A 21,336-nucleotide genomic window follows, 5' to 3' on the forward strand; every position below is an offset into this window, starting at 1 on the left:
TCCAGGACGCGAACAGGGCAGGGATGAAGGATTCATAGTCTTCATGGGACACCTGGGGAAGACGAGGCTCAGAGTGGGTGGGCACTGCCCCAGGACTTCCTGCCACAGAAGCCAGGCTCTTGACATGCGGAGTCCTGGTCTCTCAGCGTCCCCTCGCTACACACACGCACACATGCACGCACACACGTGTGCACACACAGGTACACATGTGCGCAGGCTCTCAACCTCCAGCCTTTTCTCTTAAAATCAACTGCCTCCCCATATTAACACCTTTTCATTCAACCCACTGTGGTTAGCCCAAGGTGAGCTAAAATTTTTAGGACTCCAAAACCCTTTCTAGTAGTTTCCCCCTAAATTCAAATAATATAAAGACAGCTATAAGAAAAGTAACTAGATACCCTGGTTGATGGAGACAGTCGGTACTGGTTTAGCATTTGTCCTGGACAAAAGTGGTCCCGTCACCCCTGCTCCTCCCTCGGGACTGTCCTGAGCCTGCTCCCATGCCTTTGGGCCCTCTGGAGAAGGGCCTGGTGTAGCACCGGGCCTGGGAGGGGTGCTGCTGGAAGTGGGCACAGCCTGCTCTGATCCCGAACACCTCAGGAAAGGAGGCAAAGCAAGGGTGGTAGCGGGAAGGTGCTAGACGGGCCACTAACTACTCATTGGCTTGGAGCTAGGAAGTACGCCTTCCTGAAGAGGCTAGGCCTGGGGAGTTATCAGAAACCAAGGGTTTCTAGAGAGATCCGAGGCCTGCAGCTGGGAAAATGGGCCCTAACCAGCTGCCCTGGAAGGGCAGGTCTGCATCTCCAGCGTCCCCCTCCATATCCCCAGCCCGTCTCTGGTTGGGGACTGGACGCAGCTGGGCCAGGCTAGAGGTGGGAACCCAGAGGCACACAGGCTGGCCATGGAGGCCCTTCTCCAGGGAGGGCAGCATTTTCCTGCCAGCAGGCCCTAAAGTCACCCCTTCCTCTGTAGGAAGTTGGCATGGGCTGAATTCAACAGCTGGTTAAAAAAAAAAATACCCATGGTGGGAAAGGACATCCTGGCCTCAGAGGGACCAACAATGCCCTGCCATCCACACTGCCAGAGGGGGCTGCGGCAGGGCCCAGACCTGAGGACTTCATCTGGTCCTCCCCATCCCCCAACCGCCCCAGTGGCACTCCATCTTCAAGTCACGCACACTGCTACTCCATTTTTCAGGCAGCTAGGGCATGACCTCCAAGGGACCTCGCTTCCACATTCCCTGTGAGAAGGCAGGCCCTCAAGGGGATCAGCGCGGGGATGTCTGCGTCCAAACCCCAGCAGTTGGCATCGCCGGGGGCACATGGCAGGTGAGTGGTGGGTACCTGTGGCCGCAAACTGCACAGCAGAAAGGGGCGCTGGGGAGAGCCCAGCTGCAGTAACCCCGAGGCCTTAGTGCCTGCCTGGCTCATTCACTGGCCACTGTGCAACCCTGGGCAAGCTGTTCAGTCTCTGAGCCTCATCTAAAAACAGGGCTGGAAACAGCCAGCTGGTAAGACAGCCATAGAGAACTTATGTAGAATATTGCCCCGTACCTCATGGGTGCTGGGAACACGGCAGAGAAGAGAGGGGGGCAGAACAGTGCTGGGAGCGAGCTCTGGAGGTGGACTGCTGGGGTTCAAACCCCAGCTCCATCCCTCAGCTCTGCAACCTTAGGTTTACTGAACTGCTCCATGCCTCAGTTTCCCCATCTGCAGAAGGGAGTTACCGGTCATCAGGAAATTAGTACATGTGCTAAGCACACACAGAGAAGGATCAATAAATCTGAGCTATTATGGTCTTCACTGTGTTGAGAGAAGACAACCAGGGTGTCTCCAAGCCTGATGGCCTCTATCCAACCCCCTGCGACCCTATCCCGTTGACCCCCAGCGACACACCAGGTGGATGTTGGCTGGGTTCAAGCTTCTGGAAGCCTGAAGTCTGCAAGTTACAGAGGTGCAGGTGCTTCCTTTCTCCCCACCAGGGCCATCTTCCACTTACTCCCTTGGAAGGTCTCTCTGCACGTTAATTACACAGTTTAGTAAGTGTCAGGCTGAGACACAGGCTGCGCAGGGGAGGCCAGGAGGCTCTGAGGCTCCGGCTCATCCATCCCCAGCCCTGGCAGTAGCTCCACTTCCCAGGCGGTAACTCAGAGCCAAAGAACAGCTCTGCAGGGACAGGACTGGGTAAAAATAGCTCGACTGGGCACATCCCAGCTTTCCTCGCAGGCAGGCACTGGCGGCACACGTGGGACCCCACTGCAGGGAAAGTACTGGGCGGAGAGCAGGGAGGTGGGGGACACAAACCAAGCCTGGTGCAGGGGAGAAGCCGGGATGCTCTCTGGGTGACGCTGAGCGGGTCGGGGGTACGGGGGGCTGGGGATGAAATCCCTTGTCACAATCCCAGCCAACCCACTGCCTGGGAAGGGTGACAGGCCTGCTCGGGGTCTCTCTAGGTCTTCACCACAGGCAGCCAAAGACTAGGGAGCTAACTTGTGGATGCCAACGCCCCCAGGTCCAGAGAGAGGGGATCCGCTTACCTGGGCTGGGATCCCCTAGCCGCCGCCACTCAGCCACCCATCCAGGCGTGGCAACAGCAGAGATTAGCAAGCAATCCGTGTTGTACCTGCCACCTGCTTGTGGCTGCCAACCCCTGCCCTGAAGCCAAGCCTTGCTCTGTGGGTGGGGGTTGGTGCACATCAGTGGCTGATAAGGTTTTGGCTCAACAAAGTGTGGCTGGGCCACCCGTCAAGACGCGAGGGTGGGACTAAAGGGGGGGTAAGCTTCTGCACAGGGATGCTGGTGTCTAAGCCTCAACTTTGGAACAGAAGTAACCTTGGTTCAGATATGAGGCCCCGGCTTGTCCCCAAAAAGGTCAAGGGCAAAGAGGGGAGCACAAGGTCACCAAGCCACTAGAGTTCATTTATCGCCTGTCTCGGCCAATCCTGAGGACCGATTGCACGTGGTCAGATGAAGAAAGCCCAAGCATTCCATTCTGGTGGGGGAGGCCAACATTCAGAAGATAGGACAGACTGCCCTGTTCCCGTCCCCAGGGACCAGATCAGAGAGTGGCCAGATCACCTTTCCAGTGTGCACTTCCTTCCCTGGCCCCTGGACGGAAGTCCTGTCACCCAGTTTTATAGGTGGGAGAACTGAGGCTCTCAGGCAAACATGGTTCGGTCCTGGATCTGGCCCCCACCAGCTGTGGAACCTCAGACTGATACCGGAGAGAAGAGAAAGAGAAAGTAAGGCTCGTGGTTCTCAAGAGCTCCCAGGCCATTTGCATAGAGCAAAGGCACTCCAATATGGAAGCCCCGCTATGGTACACGCCCCCACAGTGGAAGGGGTGTGGAAGCCCAAAGGGCCTTCTTTTCCACGTTCTCAATCACACTCCTGCACTGTCTCTCTCCCCAGTCTCACGCTTCCCCTCTCCCAACAGACACTAAGGTAGTGTCACAGGAGTGCAAGAGAAAGAGAAGACATGTAGCTCTCAGAAAAACCCAGAAATGAGGGTGTCCAACAGCCCGCCCCTCCCCTGGCAGCTAACCTAAGAGCAAGGGTAGGCAAATTTCCCGCGCAGTGGCAGAGCAGAGGGACTGTGTCATAAGGGGTCTAATAGGGAGAGTCTGCAGCAGACCTGGCGGCACCCACACAGGCACTGGCCAGAGGGGGCTGGTCTGCCTGCCCCACATGGCCAGCCTGCCCCAGAGGCTGTGGGGTCCGACACAGCTGGCACCAGAGCTCGAGATCGCTCAATGTCCATGCAGCCCTGCTAACCAGCTCCCCGTGTCCAAGTTCACCCACCCCCCTTTCTGATCACAGCAGGCTTCCGGAAGCCTGTGGCCGATGGCGAAAGCTGGTCTGCCCAAGCTCACAGCCAGGGCACGCTGCTCACTGTCAGTCAGTCAGCCAGTGCTCTGGCTCTGTGGGTCCATCTAGAGACAATGTGTGGCCATGGGTCGCACTCGAGTCCCAAAGGGGTGAGGGAAGGGCCATCACAGTCTGGTTTTCAAGCGGTTAGGCTTTGGGCCAGACCTTGGACCCCACTGGAAGCGCCCGTCACAGCGGGGTCACGCGCTCCACTGGGAGACCCTCCAAGCCCCCTTCCCCCACCACGCTGCTTGCATTCCAAGAACATCTCCAAGCATTTCAAAAGTCCACACTTCAAAATTAAAAATGTATTACTAAAGCACTAATGGAGGAAAAAAAATGGAATAAAAAATGCTCAAGACATCTGAAAGGATACAGAAAAAAAAGAGGAAAAGAAGACCAAAGATTAGAACTCAACCATGGTAGCAATGCAATAAATGAAAATGGAATAAAACCACATTATTAATAAACAAACACCGTCAGACTAGATAAGGACAACAACTACATGCTGTTTATAAGCGACACAACATAAACACCAGGACACAGGCCAAAAATAAAAGTAAATGGAGGGCGGGGCGCCAGGCTGGCTCAGCAGGTAGAGCATGTGATTCTTAATCTCAGGGTCAGGAGTTCAAGCCCCACGTTGGGTGCAGAGCTTACTTTCAAATAAACGAATGAACAGCTGTAGAGATTTTAATTCATCTCTCTTGGTAACTGATGGGGCAGGCAAACAATAGAATTAGAAGAGAGACAGAAGGTGTGAGCCCCGCAAACGAGACCTGGCCCAAATCGCACGCTGTCCCCTACTGTAGAATAAAACCGTTGGGTTGGAGATTGACGAGGAACTAGGCACTGGCAAGGTACCAAAGAACCACCCAACACCCTCCGAACACCCTCTACCCCCCCCCCCCCCCAATATTTCGACTGTGGTGAAAACAGGCAACTGTCACTTTAATACAGTGATGGAACCTAGCATTCCTAATTGGGAACACTCAGACACTGGCCTCCTGACCGGACACAAGATGAAGGACAAGCCTCCCCTGCTCAATTCTAATCAAGCCTTAAGATCTAACTTCTACTAGGGGTGTCGAAATCGAAGCTGGAATATGGACTAGATATTGGGTGATATTAGGGAATTATGCTTGCTAATTATGCTTGCTAATAGTTATGAAGGAAAGGTACCCTTAGTTTTGATAAGCTCTTGCTTAATTTTCTTTCAAACGGTTTAGGGGGGAAAAAAGTTACATGAGAGATAAAGCGAATACGGCTGCAGCCCTGGAGGGCAGCTGGGGCGCGCAAATCTTTGCGGGAGCAGTCTCCCCACCCCCCAGCGCCATGATGCTCTGTCCTGGCTGCAGGGGCTGGCTTGGGCTCCACATGAAACACTGTGGGGATCCTCTTGTGTAGCTAATGGAGCCTGGCCACTGCAGGAGCTGGATGGTGGGCTCTGGAACCACCGGGCCTGGGAGGGGGCGCTTCAGGCAAAACCTTGGGGAGTTACACAGGCTTCCTGGCCCCCTCAATGCCTTCCCATAACTGGTTCTTATAGGTCTTTTTTTTTTTTCAGTATATTAGCAGAAAGATACATACATGAAACATGAAAGATGGTTGCCCCAAACTTGCTGAATGGGTTAAGGAAAAGTGGAAAATCTCTGGCAAGTTTAGCTCCATTTAAACGGAACATGCAAAAGTGAAGCCTTCCTTAAAGAATGCTACACCCCAGAGACAGACTCAGCAGAAACAGGGAGCCTGGTGGACCAACACAACCCCAAGGGTCAGAACCCCACGAGGTGTGCTCGCTTCGGCAGCACATATACAGAACCCCACGAGGTGAATGAGGAGCAGTCTAGGTTCCGAATGGTCAGATCAGGCAGCAACGGTGGCTCAGGTTCTAGAAGGCGAACCAGGAATCAGAACGTTGGAACCTCATCTGAAGACAGCACTTGGCCAAGAGCCTCCCCAAAGGGCCCGTCATCAAGAGCGGGCCTTTACCTGCAGGCAGAGCTGCCTCCCATCCCCTCCACTCAGGGCTCCTTCCCTAGATGCCGGGCTCTGCTCACACTCCTCTTCCTCCTCCCCTTGGAAGATGGCTCTAAGGAACTTTGTCTTATGGGCTGAACTGTGTCCCGTCACCTGCCAAATTCATATGTTAAAGTCCCGATCCCAGTACCTTAGAGTGTGACTATTTGGGGAGATAGGGTCTTTAAAAAGGCAATCACATTAAAACAAGGGCATCGTGGTGGGCCCTAATTCAATGGCCTAGTATGGTAAAGAGGAGCAGGAGATTAGGACACACACAGACACACACACGGACCATGTGAAGAGACAGGGAGAAGACAGCCATCCGCAAGCCAAGGAGAGGGGCCTCAGAAGAAACCAACCCCGCAGACGCCTCGATCTTGAAGGTTAGTCTCCAGAATTGCGACAGAATTCATCTCAGTGGTTCAAGGCAGCCGGTGTGTGGTACTTAGCTGTTCGCTGACTGACAACCACCCTTTCCTTCCCCCACTCGGAAGCCGGTATGGTGCCCCTCGGCCCCACCTGGATTTGTCCCCCACCTTCCCACCCTGATAATAAAGGCAAATTCCTTCTAGGCCAATTCAATTCAGCCTCCAAAGAGACCTACTGGGTCTCCAGAATCTCGTCAAGGGACTGGGGCTTTGTTCGTTTTCCTCTCTCCTCAAAAGAAACGCTGCCTTCTCTCTCGTGGTCATTTGGAGGTACTGCGATTTCTAAGGAGACTGTTTTGCTGAAGCTGAAGCTTGGCGGATCTGTAATTATCAGAATGATGTTTCCTAAACACCATATATATATATAAATCTAAGTCAATTATTTCCATTTCTTGTGTTCCCTCAATAGTATATGTATTATGTTCTAATTTTAAAGGAACGTGTACATGGAGTTCAGCCAGAGACATTTAAAATGGCAAAGGCAATTTCTGTTTGCCTAGAACTGTATTTAGTGTAGTTATAATACAAATGTAAAAGTTATTTTACCTAAAAAGTGAATGGTTTACAAGAGGAGAGACCAGCAGTTAGGCCTGGAACCACAGTCTGAGCAGGGGCAGGCCACCTCTGTGGTGAGGAGCTCTCCGTAATTGAGCAAGATATTACCAGTTTCTCCATGCCAGATGGTATTTCTGGTTCTTTGAAATTTCTTCCCTCCGCTGTGGTCAGTTTGAGGAGAAGGGCCCTCACCATTCCTGGGACACGTGGGCATCTTGCTCAGCCGGGACACCAGCCCACCCCCGACCCCCAGACCCAGCCAGAACTGGAGCCCGCTTCCTGCTTCACGGCTGGCTGTCCAGGGTCAGGCAGACACAGCAGCTGCCTCTGGCTAAGTGACCCATCTCCAGGGAAAAACCATGGAGGGGAGGTGGCCCCAGGGTGAACTTCTGTTCCTGAAGGGACCAAGCCCTTGACAGGGGTGTGACTGTCCTAACAAAGCCCTGGGTCAGAGTGATCAGAGTGCCTCAGGGAACCTACCTCCTGAGCAAAAAGGGATCCAAAGAGGCCATCTAGCCTAACCCCTGCCCCCAAAGAGAGCCAACGGTCTTAATATTCAAGTGAGAACATGGACTCGAGAAGTAAACTGTTGGGGATTAGGAAAACAGAACTCAAATTGCTTCCACATCTGGAAACCAAGCCCAGCAGCCAGCCCCAAGAATTCCAGGCACGTCAGCTGATGGAGAAGCTGCAGGTCGAGGGAGGTGTTTCCTGTGAGCCGGGTACCCCCTTCCCTGCAAGTACCTACCCGAATCCACAAGGCCGGTCTACATCAAGAGGCCAGCTGGGGGAAGGGGACACACGGAAGCACCACCCACGTGGCCAGTGTCTGCTCTGTGCTTTACTGAGAGGGTCTCATTTTCTGCCCCCCAAATCCCTGCGCATAAATACCCTCTCCTCCTTACAGGTAAGAGCCCAGTGTCCACGGAGTTCAATCTACCTTCCCCTGAAGTTATGCTGTGATTCTTCTCCAGAAGAATTGGAGTCACACAAAAGGGTAAGGCCACCTCACCCAGCGTGGGTGGTCACACAAAAAGGTAGAGTCACGTGAACCCGAGCCAGGAACCCCTGGACATCAATCACCAGATCTAAATGCTCAAAATAAGATTTCCCAAGTATATGCTGGGAAGCGGCGTTCCCACCCGGCCACTGGATCTGCGGCTCCGAAAAACCACAGCCAGGGGTGTCGGACAACTCAAATGTCAAAGGCGAATTCACAGGCTGCAAGTTGAAAGGGGCACACATCAAGGGTTCTCCTGGCTCTTTGAACAGGCAGCTATTTTGGGCTACAAATTATAGCTTTTAAAGATGTGGCTGTTTGAAGTGAGGGCTTAATTACTCACACAGTCAAGAGTTTGTGGGGCTTGCTTTGGGGGCTCCATGTTTTACCATGATGCTAAGGAAGGGGTAGAGAGGAGCCTGGGATGGGCCGACAGTGGCCCAGGCCAGCTCCGCTGGGCAGGCAGAGCAGTGTTCCTTCACGGGGCACCCTCCCACGAGAGTCGTGAACTTCCCAGGGAGAGGCCACCATCTGCCTCAAGAAGAGTACCCCGAGCAGGGCTGACCCACCGTCTAGAGCTGGGGCCAGTACCTACCTCATCCCCTTCTTTGCATAGAAGCCCTCAGGCTGGGAAGGCCAAACAGAGTGCTCCAGTGTTCCCCAGAGCTAACAGCCGGAGCTTCCAGGGCAGACAGACTGGGATCAGGCAGGCCACGGACCAGGGAACTCCTCTGCCACCACCCTCCAGCCCCGCTGCCTCTACTGTTAGAACCTTCAGGCATCTCCCATCATCCCAGAGTCCCAGCAGTGCTCCCAGCAGGCTCCGGTCAGGTGCTCCCTCCTATCCTTCTACCTCCGCCAGGTCCAGTGCCTTGGGCTGGGTGTCCCCAGGGCTGCTGTCGCACAGCCAGACTCACCAGAATGTTGCTGGCCAGAGCGCAGCCTGGGGGCCACAAGCCAGGGAGGCAAAGCCAGCTTGGGTCCCTTCCCAGGCTGTCCCGCAGTAAGAACAGGTGAGAGCTCTGGGTCTGACCACAAGCCACAGCTTGGGGCTCAGAGGGCAGGAGGTGCCTGGGGGAGTACAAGGCTACAGAATGTCCAAGAAGGTCCCTGTCAAAGACCCCATGAACTTGCCAATGGCCGCAAAACCAGGCCCCCATCTCAGCCCAGCACACAAAGCCCCGTCCAGCTGGTCTCAGCCTCCGGACATGATCCTGCCACCCTCTTCCCTTGTACCCCAAGCTCTTGTCGGACATGATCACCATCCTCACGCTCTGGCTCCTTATGCCTGAAACACAGTTCCTTCCTCTGCCACAAAGCCTGTCCCTGAACAAGCCCCAGTGAGAAGTCACTCTATCCAGGAGACTCATTCTTCCCCTCCATGCGGAGAGCCCTATAGCACCTCTAGGCACAAGTCCCATAGCCCCTTCTCTGCTCCCATGACTCTCTCTCTAGGACGCTGGGTGATCTGGCCTTACCCTCACCTTCTCAGCCCGCATACACCACTTTAAGGAAAGAGGGATTATCTGGGGCGGGCGGGCGGGCGGGGTGGGGGTGATTTCCCCACTGCAGCATTGGCACAACCGACCCACCGGTTCCCCTGTTCCCAGTAAGGAGCCGTGTGGGATGGCAGGCTTGCTTCCTGGCAGGGGGGTCCCCAAAGGGGCCACCAGACCCACTGACACAGGTGTTCTGTAAGCCAAGTTGCGCCCCAGCCTCAGCCTTGTATCTCTCGGGGCTGGGGAACTCATCATAGCCTCTGCCACACACCAAGGCTGGGGGTCGATGCTTGTGCCAGAGTCCAGACAGCACCTAGAGGGGGCTGGGAACCCAGACACCACACACAAAATTGAGGGAGCTGGGCTACGGGCTTTCACCAGGATCTCAAGACAGGGAGAAACAGAGGGTCCTTCTGACGAGAATGAGGTCTCCCTCCAGTCAGCAGCTCTCGCTGAGGCCCTGCTTGGGGTGGCCCACGATCAGCTGGATGTCCCCACACGGCTGTAGTCCAGCACCTCACACTCAGCCCACTGCACTCTTAGCAAGCAGCCTACCTCATCAACCTCACTTCCCAAAGGTGTGGAGGTCCTGACCGCTCACCCTGTTCCGGCCCCGAGGCTTGCACGCTGCCCGACGCATCCTGCTCGCCCAGGTCCCTGTGCCGGCACCCCTGCAGTTCCCTGCCCTGCATCTGTCTCCCAGAGCCCCTAAAGAAACACCAAGTGGTCTTAACTGTTTGAGGAGGACCAGGAAAGAATACACCTATTAAGCGTCTAGCACGTACCAGGTACTTTTGTGCATCAACCACCATCCAGACGGGAAAACCCAGGCTCAGAGAGGTTAAGTAACCTGCAAAAGGTCACAGAGCCAGCAAGGCTGCGATGCAAGCAGGTCTGATTTTAATGCAGCAGAAAGAGTACAGAAAAGACAGACTACTCTTGGTGATGGCAGTGTCCGGTGTGCAGCACTGGAACAGCCCGTTGGGTCGGGCCACACGGGCACGGGAGGCAGCAGGGTGGGCGGCACCAGAACGTGGGCTTGAGCTGAAGGCTGCCGGGAACACAGCACATCACGCCATGGACCACCGCCGGCAGAGGCTCCTGGGGCCTGTGCCACCTGGCCACGAGGCAGGGCTCCCTCCCCTTCCCCTCCATGGGGAGCATCAGAGAGGCTGCATGTGGGGAGCTGTTACAGGAAGGAAGAAGAGAGACTGGAGGGAGAATTGCTAAAAGGAAAGACACGTGAAGATGAAAACTCAGGCGAAGTGGGAGGAGGAGGGAAAGGAAGGAAGAGAAAGATGATGTTCAAGGATTAGAAACTGAGTCAAGAAGCCCGATAAATAATACCCCCTCTCCCTCTGCTACCTTGCAAAGGCCAGTAACCTGCTCTCTGCCCTCACTTTCCCTCGTTGTCCAGTTGGAACGGGGCGGTGAGACCCGAGATGAGACCCAGCAAGACAGAAAAAGACGCCTTATGCACAATCATGACAACTGTGGAGCCAGGACCGGCATCTGACAGAGGAAGAACATGAGGCTCAGAGAGGTTGCTCTGCTTGCCCAAGGTCACACAGCTTGTGTGCGGCAAGGTGGGAATCGGAGCCCAGGCCAGCCTGGAGTCCAACCTTGTTGCCCTGAACCACATCGTAGTGAGTCCGCTCACATAGCCCTCCCACCACTACAAGGTAGCTCTGCTCCCTTCCTTGAAGAAACTGGGCAGGTTATGTAAGCTCTCCAGAGGTCACCTAGTTTCTGGGTTTCATTAAATCCGAGATGCTTTGGATTTTAAGGTGCACTGTTATTCCAAGTACACTGTTATTCCAAGTGTGGTGAAAGCACACCAGCAAAGGTACCACACATACCAACTGGAGATGCTAAAATGTGGGGGGAAAAGTGTCTTAGCGTCTGTAAAATATAGCGTAAGTGGGGAATGGGGACTCAGGCACAGTTCCTCAGACTGTGTGTGGGACTTGGGGGGCAGAGGACAATTCCTCACATGCATGTGACCACATGCATGCACGCCTGGCTGCCGCGAGGTCCTTCTTTGCTAATAACCGACACAATCTTGTAGATAATCACGCAAAAACGTGCCGGCCAGACCTGCTTGTCAACAAGAGCCCTCGTTTCACCGGGAGTCTTTCGATTCAAGGTTACTTCATATTAGCCGCAGAGCCCGGCCCAACCCCCACCCACCTGCCAGCCTGGCCCTGCCCATCGGGCTTCGCCATCCCCCCAGTCCCCCCATGGAGCCGCAGACCTCAGAGCAGCCAAGCTCACTGAACAGGTAGGCTGGCTCCTTGCAACAGGGCCAAGGGCAGTCACACAACACGGTGGGGAGGCTGACAGTCTGCACTGTTCTGTCCGGCTCCTCTCCCGATCTCCAGGGACCCTGCGGGCTGCCAGAGTTGCGATGCTTTAATAAGACGCTGGGGGCCAGCGAAGGGAGGGTGAGCAGAGGGGCGGCCTCTTCCCCTTGGCAGGGTGGGAAGGAAGGACCAGGTGCACAGCCCCACACCAAGCCCCGGGGAGCTGCCTGGCATTTCGGGACGTGCTTGGCATCCCACGCCCAGATTGCCATGCCGGGCGCTGGTCACTGCGCTCCAGCCCCAGAGCCCACATCCACAAGAGGCCGGGTTAGTTTACTGAAACAGCACAGAAGCTGAGAAAGGGGAGTTTCGCTCCTCCTGTAAAGCCCCCCCAGGTAGTGGAGCTTCTCCTCCACCACTTTCCTGCCTCTGCTCGGACATCCTCCCGGCGAGAAATTCGGTTAGGCGCTAAGGTTATCAGTCGCGAGGATCAAACCACTAGAAGCTTACAGGAACTAAAAATAACAACTCCCTCATAGGCCAGGCAGGGTTTGAAGCACTGTTCATACAGCCACACAGTGATTCACAGACCCGCCTTCCAAGGGAGGGACTAGCATCGTCCTCCTTTTACCTAGGAAGGCTGCGAGGCACGGAAAAGGTAAACAGTCTGCGATTGCACAAGTAGCCGCCGGCCTGGCCGAGGCGGGACTCGAACATAGGCCGCTGGACTCCAGAGCCCAGCCCCCCGGGCGCCACACCACCCTGCCTCTGGCTGTCTAACTGCCAGACACCAGCCGAGGCACCAAGCGAGCCCCGGTCAGAACCCCTCTGGGCTTGTCAGTTTACAGGGGCTCATTTTACCTTCACCATCAGCCCGCGGAAGCCGGGGAAGGGGAGGCGGCTTGCCGGACGTCCCAGAGCGAGCAGGCCGCAGAGCCGGGGACTAGACACGCGTACTCTCGGGCTCCAAAACAGTTTTTTTTTACTTGAAGAAAATAGGCATTGAGTGGCTGAGCTCCCAATTGGGTGAAAGGGAGGCACTCATGTTTTGAGGTGGATTGTTTCTCCCAGGAAAACCAGTGGGCGGGAAGGAGACACGTGCTGTTCCTGTCTCTCCTACCTGAAGAGGGGGCTGAAGGCGGGCGCCAAGAGCAGACCCTCCCCCACCCCCCCTTTCCCCAAGTCCACTGCAGACCACACTGGTTCCTGTAGCACCAGTTCCCTCTTCAGGCCACGAGGCTTGCTTGCAGAGTGCAGAGGACGGTGCGGGAGACAGCAGATGACTCAAGACAGCGAGGGCTCCCACCCACTCTCCCACACTGGGGCTCTGTTCGGGCCTTCCTCTTTCTGGTCCCTTAAAAGAGAAAGGCTCCCAGAAGCAGGGCCACAGCTATTAGTAATAACTGCCACAGAGCTGTTTTCATTGGAATCATGTTTACATTGCTCGGAAAGAACCCACTTGTCTGAGAAGACGAAACAGGTTGAATCAATTATGAATACGGCCAACAGTCGGAAAACTTCCCATTTCTTGAAGGAAGTTGAGGAGTGGGGTTGGAAACGTTGGGTGCTGCTAGTCCCAGCCTGCCAGGTGGGGCCAGGGCCAGGGGTCACGCAGACCCCACAACTCTAGACCTCCACACACACCTCCAAGGACGAACACATTTCTGGGTGCACTCTTTCTCCCTGTGTACACACACTCTCTTTCTCTCTCCGGGGGTCTAGACTAGAGATTAGACCCAAAGCTGCTGCCCAGGTGGGGAAACGCCTTTGCTAGGCTTCTCAGGAGAGCAGGGCCCGGAATTGTGCTGCCCATGGAAGCCAAAGGAACACCTTAAGTCTCAGGAGGCCAGGAGCCCAAGAAGGAGAGGACGGGGGGCCTGCCTTGCACCCCTGCTAGCACAGACCCGTGGGAACGGGGGTGGCCCAAGTGGCGCCCTGCAGGTTCTGCTGGTACTGATCTGTGTGGCGGAAATAACATCTGGCAAGAACGGCTTCTCCCTGCACAGGGACAGGCTTCTCCGGCCGGACCCAGGCCCACGGCAGGGAGTCCACAGCTGCAACGGCCACACGCAGACACTTCTCCTCAAAAAATGTCTCCATGCGGGGCAGCTGGGTGGCTCAATCATTAATTGTCTGCCTTCTGCTCAGGTCGTGATCCTGGGATCCAGCCCTGCATCGGGCTCCCTGCTCAGCGGGGAGACTGCTTCTCCCTCTCCAGCTCCCCTTGCTTGTGCTCTCTCTATATCAAATAAGTAAACAAACAAACAAATCCTTAAAAAGAAAAGAAATGCCTCAGTGCCCAGACCCCTCAACAGCGAGGGTTTGCAGAGGACAGAGCAAGGAAATGCGCTTTGTGCCAGTGGATGTCTAGTCTCCACTGTGTGCTGTTCATCCCCCGTTCTCCAGGGATCTGGGCGCTCGCTTGGCAGCATGCGAGGTCCCCGATCTCTGTGAGCCTGTGCCCCTTGCCCCGACCTGGTTCCCTCTCCAATCGCAGCTCGGCCTTGTCAGCCGTGGCCCCACCTGAGGGCCCTTGCCCTTGCAGTAACTCTCCCTGGACCTAAACCTCTTTTGTCAGGACACCACCTTCTCAGCGAGGACTTCCCTGCCCACTGTTTAAGTCCACAAGGCTCAGTGGCCTGTCTGCAGTCCGGCCACCCCATGTGCTGCACCTGTCCCCTGCCTGCCGGCCATCACGCGAGCTCCACGGCCACAGGCACGGCTGCTGCCGTGTGCTGCCATACCTCCAGCACCCAGCATGGGGTCTGGCACAGACGAGATGCTCCAGTGTCTGTGGAGGAGCTGCCCGTGCTGGGTGATGTGCTGGGTGAGGGCGGGGCCAACAGAAATGGGGAGATGCCTTGGAACGCCATCTGACAGAGGGGCTGGCCCTACCACATCCAGGACAGGTGGTCCCACAATGTCCAGTAAGACACACGGTGGGTCTGCCAAGTCAACGCGGCTGTTTCGTCATACCCAGCCGGTTACGGGGCAGGATTACCCGTTGATGGAGCTGGGAGACCAGCAGGGGGAAGACCCAAGGGGTCCACGTCCTTGGAAAGGCCAGAAATTTGATACCATCAACACCCCATTCCTGAGTCAAGAGCCAACGGAGCAGACCCAGAGGAAAACAGAGCCCATGCCCAGGGGTTCTACCTGGCCAGCAAAGCCAAGGCACTGTGCCCCAAATGCCAACCCCAGGCAGCGGGCAGACCAGATAAAGAGGCTTCCCTTTCGAAATGCACTGAGCCCTGTGCCAGGAGACAGAGAACAGAGCCAGAGAGTGGGCACCCCGTGCCCAGGCTGTCCCTCCCCCAGACAAGGTCCTGAGAGGTCTGTCTTCCAGGGATCACTCACCTGGTACTTTACTGGGAGCCTTCCCCATTCCCCTCCACCTCCTCCATACCCACAGCTAAAATATAAAAACTGAAACAAAATTGTAAGCAAGATCAATTGTGAAATATCCCTTGGCATAAAAGGCCAGCCCAGAAGATGGACTGCCAGCCCTAGGGAAGGAAGTTTCTAGCCACCTGGGTGGGGGGGGGAGGGAATACGGGAAGGAGAGAGCCAGGAGGGCTCCAGAGAAAGCCCTAGATGTGGGGGCAGCTAGTCCCACCCATAGGGAAAGGGGCTAGCAGGCCACAAAGAGGCCAGTTTGCTGAGGGAGGGAGGAGCAGAGTGCTCAGAAGAGAGGGAAGGATGGGCGTGTGGGGGCCAGCAGAATATCAACTAGGATATTCTCCCACTGCAGCCCAGAGCCTCCTCAAGGCAAGCTGCTGGGCAGATTTCTTTTCTTCCCTTACTTGCTGAGAGGTCCTTTTTAAAGTAGTTCTCCCGCGGGTCTTCCTTGGGGCAAAGGTCACACCTGGCCTGGCTAGTCTGGTCCCTCCCTAGGCACAGCCTTATCTCTCAACTGGCCTTAGTCATGCACTCCACCCCCTCCACCAAAGCCTGGGGTCCCCCCAATAAAAAGGCTGTTCCCCAGAAGGCATTCCCCAAGCCATGATATCTGCTACAAGTCCCAGGTTCTTCTCTGGCTTCCCCCATTCCTCCAGGCCACACACTCCTCCAGTGAAGTCACAGGGATCTCAGAGACAACCCAGATCACTGTGCCTGAGGGCTCAGGGCAGTGGACAGGGAATTTGGCCCAGGTTTTCAGTCTCCCTACAGCCTGCAAACACCATACCGGCAGGGAAGTGTCCCTGCATGCCAGCACCTGGGCACAAAAGAAGGATTTCATGAATGCGAGCTCAGCAGCGTCTGGTTTGGGCCAGTCTATCTGGGCAAGCTGGTGCCTGGCTTAAGGCAAGACCCCAGTCAGTGGCAGTGACCCAAGGATTCCACCAAGGCTGAGCTGACTGGTTGCAAACAGGAAGACAGAGATCCCTACAGCGTAAGTCTGATATACACGTAATTGGTCATCTTCTCCCCTTTGAGACTCCCTTTTCCCTAACTTGGCTGCCACATATCACCAGGGGAAGGAACTGGGGATACCCCACCCCTTTCCCTGGAACCCAGACAATTAGCACTTGCCTCCACCAAGGGAAGAGAGGGGTTTGGGGGACCATCAGAAACCAACCCCAGGGGGTTTGCCAAGGCAAAAAGTGTAGGCTGAGCGCAGGAATCTGGCCCGCTCACAATCCTTTGAGGAGGCGGCTTGTAAATAATAAAACAAGGAACACTGGCTTGTCTCTCAGGGCAAGTGACGTGTCACCTACCAGCCATCTGTGGGAGAGCAGGGCTGGGGAGAAAGATAAATGGAGAGAGAGGTACACTGAGGGTTCGAACCGGGGAGAAGGAACACCAGCGATGCACCAGGTTCCCATAGCGCAGACGCAACTGGTTCTCCAGAGGCTGTTCCGCCAGGACCTCAGAGACGCTAGTCGCCCACAGAGAACCGGCTGCGACAACAGCAACTACTACCTGCAGGCTCTCGGGGGCCGGAGGGCAAAGAGCTGGGACTCCGCACACACCTCTGGCCTCGGGAACGACTCGGCTGGAAAGGGCTAGGGCCCTGTCCCCAAGCCCCGAACTAGGCTGGCTCTTCTCCTTGTCCAGCAGAGCCCCTCGGAGAAGCGAGGGAACCCGGGAACAGGCTCGGTGCAGCCGCCAAGAGCTCCGGAAAAACTTCGCCCGGGCACAGCTCCCCTGGGGACTCGGCGGAGCCAAGGGCAGGGAGCTGGGACAACACCGGTGTCGGTGGGGCAGGCGCGCTGGGAGCGGAGGTGGGACGCGGAGGCCGGGGGTCCCGAGGAAGGCGTCCTGGCAAACCAGCCCCCTGCCCAGTCCACTAGATCCCTCCAAAAACACTTTTCGGAAACTGCGCCGAAGAAGCGGCCCCTTCTCCCTGCGCCCCGGGGCTAGCCCTGCTCACCCCCCGCACCTGGGAGCCGGCACAGGGCCCCGGAAAGGGCAGCGGGGACAGAGGTTTCTCTTCTGTGGCCCCACGCGCGAGGACGCAGGTAACTCGACCTCCCCGGCCAGGGCCGAGAGGACGGACACTCCCGGGGCGGTAGCGGGCGCCCGAGCTGCGGGCAAAGTTCCGCGCTTCGGTAACTTCCCCGGCCCCGGGGCCGTGGGCCCGGCCAGGTGCGCGTTGCCGGAGCCCCGCGAGCACGAGCCCCTCGGCCGCCGCTTACCTGACCCCCGGGGGCGGGCGAGGTGCGCATCCCCCGTCTGGCGGCGAGTCGGTGCGCTGCGGAGGGGCGAGGAGCGGGCAGGAGCGGGCGAGCGCGGGCTGGCGCGGCGGGCAGCGCCAGGAGCGCAGAGAAGAGCCCCGCCGCTCGCGGCGGGTCGCTCACTTTCGGCAGCGGTTGAAGGCGCCGGCCCCGCCCCCACCCGCGCCCGTTGCCGGGAGACCCGCGTGGGCCGAAGGGCTCTTTGTATCAAAGCTGCCGTGACATCACGAGGCGCCCGGGCTCGGGGATCGAAGGGGGCGGGACTCGCGCCGGGGGCGGGGCCGGAGGAGGAAGCCCGGTCTGGGAACCCGAGCCTCGGGGGGCGGGGCCCAGGTAACCCCGCCCCCAAGGTAGGGGCAGGTGGCTGGGGCGGCGCGGACCAATGGTGTCGCCGCCCTGAGGCAGGCCCGGGCTACCCACCCGAGGAGGGGGCGCCTCGGAAGGTGGGGCTCGCCTGGGCCCGCCCGAGCCCGCGCCGCGAGGTTAAGGCCGCCAGGTTTGCACTGCCCCGGCCCTCAGATTCCAGGAGACTGAGTCTGTGAGCTCGCACGCCTGCCTGGCGGGCGCTGTCGCTGTCGCTGCCGGGTCCCGACTACGCTCACTGTTTGCGGTCACTGTACAGCGAGACTCCGACCAGCGCTTCCGCGCTCACATTTGCGGACCCGAAGGAAGACCTGCCAAACCCCCAGCCCCTCGCCTATCACCGCCACCGCCACCGCCACCAGTCTGAGTCTTCGTCCTTTCGTGGTAAAGTCAGGAATTGTATTTAGAAGCAGCCCAGGAATACAAAGAACCAAGGGGCAATAACAACTAAAAACAAGGGGCGCCTGGGTGGCTCCGTTGGTTGGGCGACTGCCTTCAGCTCGGGTCGTGATCCTGGAGTCCCGGGATGGTGTTCCGCATCCGTGGGAGTCTGTTTCTCCCTCTGACCTTCTCCCCTCTCATGCTCTCTCTCACTCTCTCTCTCTCTCAAATAAATAAAATCTTAAAAAAAAAAAACTAAAAACATAAAAAAGAAAGTACTCTGTGTTGAATCCTAGTAAACATAATTTAAGTAAAAAATGTGCCTCTTTCCCCACCCCCCATAACTCTTCACTATGCTCTGGATTAAAGAAGGCAAAAATGTAAAGCAGCAAATAATACAGATGTTTCCCTTTGAGTCGGTGTTGCTTTGTGCAACTGGAGGTAAGTGTTGGGGGATTTATCTTCCTAATTGTCTGTCTCAGGCCAACATGAAGGCCCCTTTGCCTTCCCTGCGTCCTCACTGACCATCAGTGTGGCACATGGACACGGCAGGGCCTGTTGGCAGCTGGGTGTGTTGGTTCAACTCCATCAACAACACACACACACAGCTTTTCAGCTTTTCTGCCTCCTTCTCTCTGGCACTTTGCTCTCAGCTTCCTTCTCCCCCATATCTCTCCTGCAAATAAGTTGCCAGCTGCCTCTCTGTCTACCAGGAGCCCTACTCTGAGGCAAAGCATCCCACTGAGGCTCTGAGCCCTACAGGGAACTCTCCAAAAAGGATAGCATTGGCTAGAGGAGGGCCTCCTGGCAGAAGCTTTGTGCCAGGGGAGGCTAGGGCAGTGGGGGTGAGGCGGAGACCCTACCACCACTGACCCTCTCCTCCCTGCTGATGGCCCTGCAGGTCAGAGATCCCTGTGCAGGCACCATGGACTGTTTCTCACCCTTGCTTGGGTCCACTCCTGCAGTCCCTAACACGCGGAAGTGCTGTGTTGTATCATAAGGAACACTGGCTTTGGAATCACGTAGACTTGGGTTTCAATCCTATTTGCCAGCTATGAGGCCTAGGACAAGTTATGTAACCCTTCTGAGACTCAGTGTCCTTATCTGTAAAATGGGGCTGGCTCAACCTACCTCATGAGTTGTTGTGTGCCCTGGCAGAGGGAACACTTAACTTTAGTCACTCACCAAAGGTGTGGTGCATGAATGAGCCCACGCACCCTGGGCCTCCTCTGCCTTTCCAGCTCCACCCTGAGACCTCTGCTCAGTGGCTTCCTATGAGGTTTCAGGGTGTAGCTGCATCCAGGGGGTTCTGTTTCAGTTTCCCCTCTTCTCTTCTGAGTCTCATGGTGCCCCTAAGGGCTGTGGAGAACCAGAAAGCAGGTCATGTGAGAGGACCTCCCAGAACTGGGGGAGGGAAGCAGAAACCTCAGGTGATCGACGCTGTTCTAGGTCCTAGCTTTCTTTTGGCAAAAGTCAGTGAAGAAGAGCAGAACGTATCAAACACACTTCACCCCGCCCGTATTAGGGGTAGTCAGATCGCCATTTTCTTTCTTTTTTTTTTTTTTAGTTTTTTTTTTTAAGATTTTATTTATTTATTTGACAGACAGAGACCACAAGTAGGCAGAGAGGCAGGCACAGAGAGGGGGAAGCAGGCTCCCTGCTGAGCATAGAGCCCGATGCGGGGCTCAATCCCAGGACCCTGAGATCATGACCTGAGCCAAAAAAGGCAGAGGCTTTAACCCACTGAGCCACCCAGGCGCCCCCAGATCGCCATTTTCGAGGGCTCTGTGGAGGGAGTGGTTTCTAGCATCCCTCTTTATTCTTCCCAAAGGTGTGGTGTAGGGAGCGGCATCTCCAGGTTTCTGTCCTGAAAAGCAGTGTGCCCGAGAGGAGGGTCACAAGATGCTGGCAGTGAGCACTTCTGAGTCTGAAGCCTGCCTCATTCTACAGTTTACCACAGCTGAGTCATTCGCTGTTTATGAGCATGGGCTGTCACCTCTATAGAATGGAAACAAGACCTTTCCTCTTCCAGTTTGAATGAAATGATAAAATAAGTGTCTAGTTCAATGCTTCCTTGGCTACAGGCACTCAATAAATAGTAGCTTCTCATGACCAGCAGCATAAATGAGCCCTGGTCTGATTCAGTGATTCAGGATATGAGCTCCAGGGCTGGAACCAAGGGTTCTATCCTGGCTTTACCACCTTGTAAAAGGTCATCTGGATGAGCCAAAGCAAGTTTAATTTCTGGTGTCTCCATCTCCTCACCTGCAAATTGGAGATAATAATAGTATGTATTTCAGGATTATTGTGAGGATCAAAATAGTCAGGACCCATGCATATAGTACTCAGAACAGGCCTGGCACATATCAGGTGCTCAATAAACAGCAGCCATTTCCAATGACTATGTGATAAGAGGCTGGGGAGAACTGAGGTGAGGATTAGAACCTGAAACAGCTTGCAGGATGATTTAGAACCCTGACATTTTAGAGGGTTGGGGAGGGGCAGAAGGAAAGGGAGAGAGAGAATCCCAAGCAGGCTGCATGCCCAGTGTGGAGCCTGACGTGGGACTTGATCTCACGACCCTGAGATCATGACCTGAGCCGAAATCAAAAGTCAGACACCCAACCGACAAGGCCACCCAGGTGCCCCAAGAATCCTGACTTTTGGGAGAGGCTCTGACATCTTCCAGGGGGTTTAGGGGACCAATGATAATTTGGGGTTGGGGAGGAAGGCTGTCTTCTGAAATCGGATGTGGAAACTGAGGGCTCCAGCCCAAGCTAGGGCTCCCAGAGGTCTCAGTGTTTTTCATTCACACGGGGGCTGGCCTGGAAGCGAATTACTAGGGAAATATAGTCCCCCTCCTGAGCACAGCCCTACCTATGGGGTTGGGGACCATGAGAGTCTCCCATTAGCTAACCTGGTTCCTTCCCATAGCTGTGTTTTAGGTGCTATAGAATCAAACCATTTTAAGCTAGGAAGGCTCTCTGGAGAAAGAGCTAATGTGCTCTTCCCCCACGTTATGGATGGAAAGATGGAGGCTCAGAGAAGGCTCGGCATTTGTCCAAACCGCACTCTGAGGTATCAGATGAGCAAGGACTGAAACTCAGGCTCCTGGCTGCCTCCCCCACTTCCGCTCCCACTCTGGCTGGGATGCTTTACTGAGGGGCGAATGACTGGCAGAGGGTGGGGAGTGACGGGCAGTTGATACCCTTCCAGTGGCCACCTGGTGCTGTGAGTCTCC

The 21,336-nt window shown here is 55.9% G+C and overlaps 1 protein-coding gene across 3 annotated transcripts in view; it reads right to left on the bottom strand.

The window, feature by feature from the left end:
* RAB11FIP4 (RAB11 family interacting protein 4) overlaps positions 1 to 21,336 on the bottom strand; it is a 110,512-nt gene that overhangs the window by 13,979 nt on the left and 75,197 nt on the right. Inside the window, exon 1 of one of the 3 annotated variants that reach the window (XM_045984947.1) lies at positions 17,313 to 18,245. The exons of 1 other annotated variant lie outside the window; for it this stretch is intronic. In XM_045984947.1, the coding sequence (XP_045840903.1) occupies positions 17,313 to 17,342 (30 nt within the window). In that variant the 5' untranslated portion in view covers positions 17,343 to 18,245. Of the gene's footprint in view, positions 1 to 17,056; positions 17,289 to 17,312; positions 18,246 to 21,336 lie in introns of those variants that run through there. One more of the 3 variants, XM_045984948.1, reaches the window with a different exon arrangement.

Source organism: Meles meles, chromosome 18, assembly GCF_922984935.1.
Source record: "Meles meles chromosome 18, mMelMel3.1 paternal haplotype, whole genome shotgun sequence".
NCBI lineage: Eukaryota > Metazoa > Chordata > Mammalia > Carnivora > Mustelidae > Meles > Meles meles.